At 40.9% G+C, this 10,374-nt stretch overlaps 1 protein-coding gene across 1 annotated transcript; it reads left to right on the forward strand.

Annotated features, from left to right (window-relative positions):
- Positions 1-2,300: 2,300 nt before the first annotated feature.
- Positions 2,301-9,548, forward strand: LOC117732019 (cadherin-related family member 5). The gene is made up of 14 exons (XM_034534624.1): positions 2,301-2,423; positions 4,126-4,182; positions 4,572-4,664; positions 4,777-4,863; positions 4,957-5,067; positions 5,303-5,473; positions 5,692-5,782; positions 5,861-5,967; positions 6,067-6,267; positions 6,374-6,505; positions 7,105-7,183; positions 7,612-7,802; positions 7,892-7,912; positions 8,526-9,548. Exons 1-14 carry the CDS (start codon positions 2,301-2,303, stop codon positions 9,546-9,548), a joined length of 2,487 nt encoding a protein of 828 aa, XP_034390515.1.
- The last annotated feature ends 826 nt before the right edge of the window (positions 9,549-10,374 follow it).

Genomic DNA, 10,374 nt, shown 5'->3' on the forward strand with positions numbered 1-10,374 from the left:
AATGTAAAATGTTCACAATTCAGAAAAATGCTTCTCAGAAGAGCTCTGACAGGACCAAAATGTTTTTCTCACACCAGCTGTGTCTTCCATTTGAGTGGAATAAGTAGATCAGTGTTACAGCGAGACTATGTTGGGTCTACAGCCATGTATCTGTGGATATTGCACATTGCTATTTTCTTTTAGCTGGATGCAAATCTAACATGCTTATAATGAAGGTATAATGTTGACCATGTTCAGTCAGCGTCTTATGCATGTTATAATGCGGACATTTGGTAATTAACTTATTATGTCAATCTATTCAATAGTTATAGAGACATTTCACTCAATTGCCATTTCATTTCAACAAAAAGCAAAACACACATTCTGGAAACAGATGTTCAGGTGATGAAGTTGTCAAAGCCAGCTATTATCTATCATCCACGCCACACAATCATTTTAACAACATCTCTGCTGACATCCAGTGGCCATGACCAATCACAGCAGTATAATACAAACTGTTCACATAATGTTAATCCAGCAGCTATTGTAAATGTAAGATTAAATATCAACAAATTGTCATTAAAGAACTAAACTGCAGTGCGTGTCTCGTCCACTTTACTCTAAATGCTGCATGAAATACCATCTTCAAACCAAGAAATATGATCTGGGATTTGCTTTTCCTCTGCACTCTCTGTCAGGGACTGTGCAGTGTTCAACCTTTCCCTGAGGCAAACTTTACACTTCTGCTCCCCCTCCTTTTCTCTGACAATGGAAACCACTCACAGGCCTGCACAAACCAAAACAGCTCATTCTAGCTCATTCTAGCTTTCATCGCAGGAGCCCGAAGGATATGTGCAAACACACTACTTTAAGAGTGTCTGTGTGTGTGTGTGTGTGTCTCTGTGTGTGTGTGTGTGTGTGTGTGTGTGTGTGTGTATGTGTGTGTGTATCAAAGGATGTGGGTTAATCTTCAGAAGGTGAACAGCCGATGTTTGATAGCTAATCCCTTGTCAGGCCACATTAGTTGTCACATGTCGCCGATGCTAATTGAACAAATCCAACAGGCGCAAGTTGCATAAACAAAGTACTCTGAGATTCTTTGAAAATGAAAAGTGTGTTACAAATAAAATGCATTATTATTATTATTATTATTACATAATCATACTCTTTAGCAAGGTCAAATCATGTTTATTTGAAGTATGATAAAACATGACAAAAAAATGACATGTCCTGTTATGCTCTGTAATACAGCCACTACAGTTTAAACTAAAGCTTAAACTAAAGCTTACTGGACAATGTGACGGTTCAACTTCGATTGAATGAAAAACTGTTTATGAAGGTCAATTGTCTTTGTCCCAGATAAATCTCTTAAATTGACTTGTGACCCCAGTCTCTGACTGCATCAGGTTCTTGCCATCTTTAATCGGATTGGCTCAGTCTTTGTCCCTGACCAGGTAAGCCCCGCCCTCGGGCTTTAGCCTCTGAGCTGACGTTGATCCAAGGTTACACACCATAAGGTGCTGTCTGCTTTTTAGTGTATGTGTGGCTGGTGTTATCTATTGTTGTGTCTACATTGTTTATTCAGAAAAGCCTCAGCCAGAGTTGTGTTTAGTGGCATTTCAGGGCTTTGGGAATCAGAGATGTTGCTTCCATCACAAGTCAAGAGGATATGGAGACCGACAGAAAAGCTGCAGAGGATTTGACAACAACAGGTCAGTCCACTGAACAGCATAGGTAGTCTGTGTTCATATCCATGACACCTCAGCGAGTGTTTATATACTACGCATTTGCAGCCGAGTTGTTTCAATAGGATGATTCCCCTGATCCTGAAAAGCCCACTCACCCCTCCCACCCCATTCAAACACTTGCACAAACACAGCAGTGAAGCCAGGGACTCACAAGAGCATGACAGACATTTAGTCACACGGCTTAATTCATTTATAATAGAAGTTGAATATTGTGGTGCAGAAATATATATATATATATTCCTCTTCCCACAGGAGGAACTGGCCCCTGAGGCCTGACTAAGCCCAATGATGGCCCTCATTGAACTGAAATGGAGTTTATTTCAGGCCAAGGCTCTCGTCTGCTCACTGCTGGTCCACCTGTGTCTGCACACAGCAAAGGGTACTACTGACTGCCACGTCACGTTTGTTCGTATAGGAGTTTGGTTCTTGACCAGAATGAATGGGTTTCTTACACTCTGCATATGTGTTTGCATTCACACAGGAATGTCAGGGTGGGGTGGATGTTTGGAAGGTCAGGATGTATTCACAACGATCAGAGAAAACAGCCATTCGGGAGAAATTGTTGCTGAATTCATGGCTGAAACCCCAATGGAGGGGGTTCACTGGAGTCTGGATGGAAAAGATGCTGATTGGTTCTTTTTGGACGAAAGAAGCATCCGGCTGAACACATCAGCTGACAAGGTTCTTGACCGAGAGGTAACCGAGTCGGGATATGCCCTCTGAAACACTGATCTGAGTGTTGGTATTTCTTATAAGGAAGTCAAAGAATATAAGGAAGTCAAAGAATATAATGCCTATATAAAGATTACAGATTGTTTGTGTGCAATTCTATTTTTCTATTTCGAGTCTGAAGAAATGCTTGTAATACTGTGGGGCCGCAATGAGGAAGTTGTATCTAAGTTTACATCAAACTATCAGAGATTGAACCTTACAGCCTTGTCCTTGGACCAAACACAATCTCTTACGGTCATCCTCTTCCCAGACAGCTGACTTCCATCATGGCAGCTGCTAAGGGGTCAACTAGATTAGAAATCTCTCTCTCTCTCTCTCTCTCTGTCAATCTACTTCTGTCACTATATCCTTAAAAAGAAAATATTTCAAGACTTAAAACCATTTGACAAAGCTAAAACATTTCAACATTTAATCCTCATCAAGTATTCTTGGCATGTGATCAAGACGGTCCAGTCTGTTTAAGAGCTCCCTTCCTTTTAGAGCTCCCTCTAGCAATGCCGTCTTTTCAGTGCACCTGATAAAATATCGGGATGTGCATTTCTTAGACCAGTGGTTCCCAAACTTTTTCTGTCAAGACCCCCTTTGATGATATAGGAACATTGGACGCCACGCCTGTAGTACCACCGCGCCCCCCCCTAGGGGTCGCGACCCCCACTTTGGGAACCACTGTCTTAGACTGTCATCATGAAAGGAAAAGGATTATATGAGGTGTGTATGCTATTATTCCGTACAGTACACAACAAATACAAAAGGCTTTGAAGGCTGGGTTTAGTTTTTGATAATAGCTTAAAAATACTTTTAGTATGGAATTGAAAATTAGAGAGTTTTCCTTTGTCAATGTCTTGGCAGTAGCCTTGTCACAAAGTTACCCTTTGGTTATTATAATTTAGTATTTATGTTAAAATATTTTAAGATATTGAATTAGGGAAGACCCAGATTGAGAATGTACATAGTCATTCCTGATTGGTCAAATCGTGTGTTTTTTTTAAACTCATTAATCACCCTGTTAAAGCTTCATGTATCTACCAAAAAACAGTAAAAACAGCAACATTATTTGCCGAGATAAATTTGACTATTGCTTAACTGTTTTTTTAAGAATAATGGACAGTGCCGTTTGTTGTGTGTTAGTTTCAGCTCTGCCTGTAGCACGGACACAGAGCGGAGATCGGTAGACACTGAGACATGTTGTTTTTCTGCTTGCTTTTCCTGGTTGTAAATAGAACTTTCGGCTTGAATTCCATTTTCTAAATTGTAGCAATCAGAATTGTAGTAATCCAAAGTTAAGCGCTAGTTAATGGCAGAGTAAAACACAGAACAACATTTCGCGCCTCCCCTAACTGATTTTAGAGGATTGTTCACAATGCTAAATATATCTAGCGCTGATAGTTATACGTTCTTATGGGAGTGCTTTGATTAATATACATAGGCCTATTCTTTGATTTTAAAATTGCTATCTTGATATTTATGAATTATGCATTATCCTTTATTTTGTTACCATATTATCCCCACGTGCCACTTATTCTCACTGAGACCATTCAATTGTGAGATTGACAGTCAAATTAGGCTCCTTAGAGCCGATCGTCGAAGAGTTGACTATTCGGGGTCACCACTATATTGAATAAAGATGTTCTTTGTTTCCTCACATCTGTTGTTGTCTCTCTGTCAGGCTCAGGGTCCTGTTCTAATGGCTGAGTTATCATGTTATGAGGACGACGCACTTCAGGTATACTTTATCAACCTTTATCTTACCTTTAACTCTTCATCTCACAGTCAAACCTCTAGTCACACACCTTAATTCACTTGAAATATAACTGATGTTGATTATTGTGGTGAAAAAGACGCAGTTGTCTCTACGGCAGATATACTGCTTGAAGGAGTCAACGTTACTCTTCTCTGTGCTTTGTAGAAAATGCAACCAGAGAAAGCCACAAATACACAACAACTATAAATCTTAGGGTAGACTCTAAAGTGTTGTTAGGTCAGAGAAACATGGAGAGAGAAAAGGATAGTGGGCCACTATTCAGCTTGTTTGCTCTTTCAAAACACATTTTAAGGGGATTTGAGGCAATAACACAGAGCAAACCTCTATGTGTCTTTTTTTTGCTGGTGTAGAGTGTGTACAGGATCATGGTGGAGATTCTCAATGAGAATGATAATTCACCTGTGTTTTCAGAAGATATGGTCCATTCTCTTACCATCAGTGAGGTGAGACACTTTCACAAATATAAGCACACAAATCTGTGCATGCATACACAAAACATACAAGACTGTGCTTGAAGTGTTTCTCTGCCCGCCTTTCTACCTGTGTGTTTTCTAGCAGACTCAAGTGAACACTGTGGTGTTTACTGTCCAGGCCACAGATGCAGATAATGACAAGATCATTTACTCCATTGACCCGGCATCGGTAAGTTCTACTCTTCACACTCTTAAAAAATAAATAAAATAAAACACCACCACAAAAAAAACCATTGTTAATGTGTTTGTGTGTGTTCTTCAGCCGGATGCAGAGTACTTCAAGGTTGATCTCCCCAACAGTGGAGAGGTGATACTGTCCAAGCCTTTAGACTATGAGACCAAAACCCTGCTTACGGTCACCATCCATGCCTCTGTAAGCTGTGTCCATTTCATTGTGAACTGTTTAGTATAAATGTATCCACACATACATCTAAATTAAATCCATCTCTACGTTTCTATCACCCTTCGCTGAAAATAACGTAAAGATTTCACTCCCTGATAGAGAAGATAAACCATATTTAATGTATTTATCTATCAAACTTTCATGACCAGAGTAATGTCCTCTAAAGAAAGGTTCACTTATTATTATTATTATTATTGTTATTTAGGAAATGAGCACTGCTGAGCACTTCAATACCAGCACCAACATCACCATCAACATCCTGGATGGAGATGACCAGTACCCACAGTTCATGCCCTGCCAGCTGCTTTTCGAGGATGAGACCAGTCGCATCTGCACCAGCCCTGTGTACACAGTCAATGTCACAGAGGGGGAAGAGGTCAGATGCTAACACCCCCCCCCCCCCCCCCCCCCCCCCTATCAATAACACCACACACACATAACCAGATCATACAAGAAAGTCCATTCACGATGTTTATATAATATGCACTGAATTGATCTAGCTAAACTTAACATTTACTTAACATTGCACAACGTGGTTGTGTTTGCATATCAAAAACCCAGGATTAGGACCAACAAATGTATGTCATGTTGCAGGAGGTTGTCTTGGACTTCTCTCCTGGTCCCATTCATGCAGTGGATGGAGACAGAGGACTTAGCTCTCCACTTAGCTATGCCATTATCTCAGGTAGCATACACACCGACTCAATTTCACATAAGAAATGTGCTGTGCTTTTGTCCGTAACTGTGTTTGTGTTCATGCTAGGAGACGATGATGGCCGTTTCCTGATGGACAGAGAAACGGGGGAGGTGAAACTGATTCACGTGGTTGGAGACAGACTCACAACTCCAGAGCTGCATCTACAGGTCATGGTAAGACTCACACACTCAGTGTCTACGGGAGGCTTGAAAGACATCCACACTTACCAATCTCACTGGTCTGTTTTCTGTCTCTCTGTGTCTTACACCCAGGCATGTCAGGACGACGACCCCAGGAAGTATTCTGTTGCTTCAGTGTTGGTCCGAGTTCTGGCAGTGAACCAGTTTTATCCAGAGTTTAATTTGGCTGAATATCAAGGCTTTGTAATTTCTGGAAAGAGCGCTGCCTCTCTGGTCAATACTTATGGCAGCAAAGCACTGATGTTATATGTAGAAGATCAAGACTTTAACCATGTACGCATTACACTACTATTCCACATACATACCCACAGTGCAAAAATGCTCAAATGCTATTTTGATGTATGTTGTCACCCATCACCTCTTCTTTGTCCACAAACAGGGCTTCAATCCCATGATCCGCTTCACCTTCAGTCCGAGATCCAATCACACAGAAATCTACCAAATCACACAGGAGGGTCTTCTGATCGCCAGGACTAATCAGCTACAACCAAAACAGAAACACATTCTAGAGGTGAGCCTCAGAGAAAAGCCTGTTTTATTATTTATTTTTTGATTTGATTGAAAACACCATAGTAGCAATTTTTCATATTCTAAACCACCATAAATTGTAACCACACATTTACATTATGCTAGCTTACAAATATCAGCCTTTTTTCCTTTAAATACTATAAGTGTTTCCATAGATTTGCATTAAAGCCCATTGAGATAGTGAATCCTTCATTAGGCTGACTGCATAAGGGCAAACAAAAAAAAAGGTTTTGGCATGCACATCAAAATAACTATGACATATTGTGTTTATGTTTTATAATTACACAAATAACAAAGAATGTCATTAAGTTATTCTCATCCAAGAGGAACTAGATTCGTGGAAACAAACTGAAACACGTTGGATGTGCTTTGGAAAAGATCAGCAGTAGTGTAAAGTATATAAAAAGTAAATTGGCTAAAACAAATCAACCTGCATGTCCTTATTCTTACCAAAGACAAGACTGAATTGATATTTGATGAACATTTTCAGTTTGCAACAACTCAAACCTTATGAAACATTAGTTTCAAGTGTTGCCAACCCGTTTGTGTGAAGATGTGATCAAAAGTGTAAATATTTTGTAGGTAATGGCTAGAGACCAGGAGTCGGGAGATGCCATTTTTGCTACTGTCGTGGTGGAGGTGTTGTCTGAAGGACAATCAAGTAAGGACACACTCTCAAGGCTTTTATACACCGGTGGCATGATTTCACACAGAAGATTGAATATTACATTACTCACTTCATCCTCGACAAAGGCAGCACGTACCATATCCCCTCCTGCCATTCTTACCTTTCACAATAAAAGCCCTAGATATATACAGCACACTGTGTAAATCTTTACTAGAAGGAACTCAAATCCACTGACAGCATTTTGCTAAAAGGAAACCTTTAAGCTTATAGAAGCTTAGGCTATTCAACAATTTGCCTCAGACAGACTGACAGACAATAGGATGGATCAGTCCCTGGGTCAATAGGATCCCGGTAGTGGGTCCTCTGTCTATTCAAACGCTTATGGGTGTCGGCAAGTATTTCCTGTTTGTATAGGCCATTACACACTGGCATTTATGTATGTCTGTCTGTGCACACCTTAGTCCCTCTTAGTCCACTTGGAAATTCAAATCCGATGAGCTGCACTTTGGGCAAAGCCTTGTTTCTGAGCATGGTGTTCATGGCTGGACTTGGATGTATCCTGTCTTTGGTGATATGGCTGAAGAAGAAACACAAGGGAAAGCGGAACCCCCTGCAAAGAGGCTGTGTGGCTCAAGGCAAACACCCCAATGTGGTGAGATCCTTAAGCTCTAGAATCTATATTTACTATGATTTGTTCATTATGAGTTTTAAAAATAATATTGACTGTATTTTCTCCAACAGAGCTTACGGTGGTTCCAACTGGTGAGTTAATTATTAAGTAGTGAATTTATCATCCTTGTTCTTTATTTCCTGTCCCTTTCTTGAAATAACTTTCAATAGTACACTAGTCCTGATCTCCATTTCATGAGTAGTTATTGTTATCTAATGAATAAATGTCTGCACTGTCCAAATACTACTTAAAGTAAATTTACAGTTCATACAGTTTGACAAAACTATTACAAAGTCCAAATAATTAGTTGTTTCTTTTGACTACATCTCCTGGCCTTCATCACTGGATGGAGTTCCTCAGTTGACATGGAGATGATTTAGTTTATACAGTACGTGACCTATGAATGGAATATAAACCATCTTCATGACAACTGAACAAATCCATCTATTGATGGAGGCCACATAATGTGGTTGGACGTTTTGTTTTGAAAAACTGCTTTTTCTATGGTCTCCCTTCAAGCTCAAGTTTATACAGTATGTGAAGATGTGAGGCACATCACTCATCTTCTCCCATTAACTAAAGATTAGACTCCCTGGTTGTTAGAAGGCCTGGCAATTTCTAAACAATTTCACACTGATCGGGATCATTCGCTTCCTCTCTGCAATAGAATAGTGGTTTACTTTTTCCACTGTGGTTGCTCTCCAGGTGAGTCACCGTAGCGGCATGCAGCACGAGGAGGAGGTCCCCAAAAACAATGAGGAATATGGAACATGTAACCCTTCCTTCAGCTTCTCAGACAATTCTGGCATCTACACCCACCAAGACATCCCCTCATGCCGAGGACCTGTTCTACCCAGAACGGCGGCTGCACCCGACACCAGCTTCATCCCCAATGAAAGTGCTCTCAACCCTGTGATCTTGAACAATAATGTGTTTACACCAATCAAAAGCTCCTCTTGTTCACCCACCCTACACCCAGCCACTGTGGATGAGCGGCCCACACATATAGCTCCACCTGAAGAAAACCTGGGCTCACCAACTGATATATATCTTGACCCTACCGAGGCACTACCTAACACCAGTCCTAGCCCTGCAACCCCTGAGGCCACTTCCACTCCACCGTTCACCTGTCCTGATTCACAAACTACAGAAACAACCAGCAACGATGACCCTGAGGACCCTGTCACCAGCCCCTCCTCTCAATGCAGTGTTCCATGCAGTCATACGCGAATTGCTTCAGCTGAAATAGACAAACCTTTCCGCAAACCTCGTGTGAAGACACCCTCGTATTCACCTTTACTGTGCTCACCCCTCCCCAAGCAGAAGGGCACACCCCCACCTACCCCTGAGCACGCTCCTTTAACAGCCAAGCGTGTACACATAGATACATCTCCCCTTGATTCACCTCCTGTAACACCAGAGCAATCCATGGATCTAAGCACAAAGGTAGACCAACCTTTCACATCACTGGACCAAATAGAGCAATCAGAACACCCCGGTGGGACTTCAGACGCCGGCAGTTCGTCTCAGGACAGGAGGCCCTCGACAAACTCGGGACACACGCAGGACATCCGTGCGGCAGGAGATGTCAATGATGATGGTTTTCTAGGAGATGAAGATGCAGACAAGCATAGTGAGGATGACGATGATGAGTTAGATCCAGCCGATGAAGAGCTGCTGAGAGTGATGGCTCGTTGTAATCCCATTTTTATCACATTTAATAAGTGACGTCACTATAATATTGCAGGAATGAGAAAGACGAAGTGGATGATGGAGAATAAAGCGAGCAAGGTTAAGATGGATGACTGTGCAAGCCCATAGGGGACTTCATAAAAATGATAATGTAAACTTCCATTATAGTATTTACATTTTCAACATATCAGTAATATTTAAGTACAAAATAAAACTAAATATCATATTTGCGTTTTCAATTTCACAGTCTAATGTTTGTTCCATGACGATATTATAGTCAAAATGGAACAGCTTGTTTTGACGCGAGTCATAACCCGCTTACCAGTCTAGCTAATCATTTCAACTAACAAAGCCCTATCTTCCAGATGAACTGCAATAAAAATAGGAAATATGACGAATATTTACTTGTTCATAACAAAGCCTTTGGATTTTCTGTAATGCTAGCTACGAGTTATTACTTCAGTTTATGTGTTGCTGAGAAATGTACAGTTGTAATTTAGTATAAACTCTAAAGTACACAAAGAATATTGGTCTGAATCTACTTATCCAATATGTTACACCAATGCTGTACACTAAGACACAATATAACAGGAAATAGCTCAAGCCAGACCATGCATATTATACCTGCTGTGAGAAGACAGCACACAATTTCCCATTACCACACATCATCAACAAGGGCTGAATGATGGTTGAGACAGCTATATATTGACCCGAATAGCCCATTACCAGGTAGTATCGAGACTCCTAGTCAAACGATACCTGCAGTCGATCCTTTTTGTACCCGGATCTAGAAAAAAATTACTATTCGGATGGTTTCGCTTGCAGGTAACCACCGTAATGCAACTTGTGATGCGCACAGTAG

This window comes from Cyclopterus lumpus, chromosome 6, assembly GCF_009769545.1.
Source record: "Cyclopterus lumpus isolate fCycLum1 chromosome 6, fCycLum1.pri, whole genome shotgun sequence".
Classification (NCBI taxonomy): domain Eukaryota; kingdom Metazoa; phylum Chordata; class Actinopteri; order Perciformes; family Cyclopteridae; genus Cyclopterus; species Cyclopterus lumpus.

What these genes read in the sequence shown, in the direction of transcription:
- LOC117732019 (XM_034534624.1), top strand. Translation starts at nt 2,301, where the DNA reads ATGGCTGAAACCCCAATGGAGGGGGTTCACTGGAGTCTGGATGGAAAA. An exon ending in GTTGTCTGAAGGACAATCAA is followed by an intron (nt 7,184 to 7,611) that starts GTAAGGACACAC and finishes TGCACACCTTAG; the next exon opens with TCCCTCTTAGTCCACTTGGA. An exon ending in GCTTACGGTGGTTCCAACTG is followed by an intron (nt 7,913 to 8,525) that starts GTGAGTTAATTA and finishes GTTGCTCTCCAG; the next exon opens with GTGAGTCACCGTAGCGGCAT.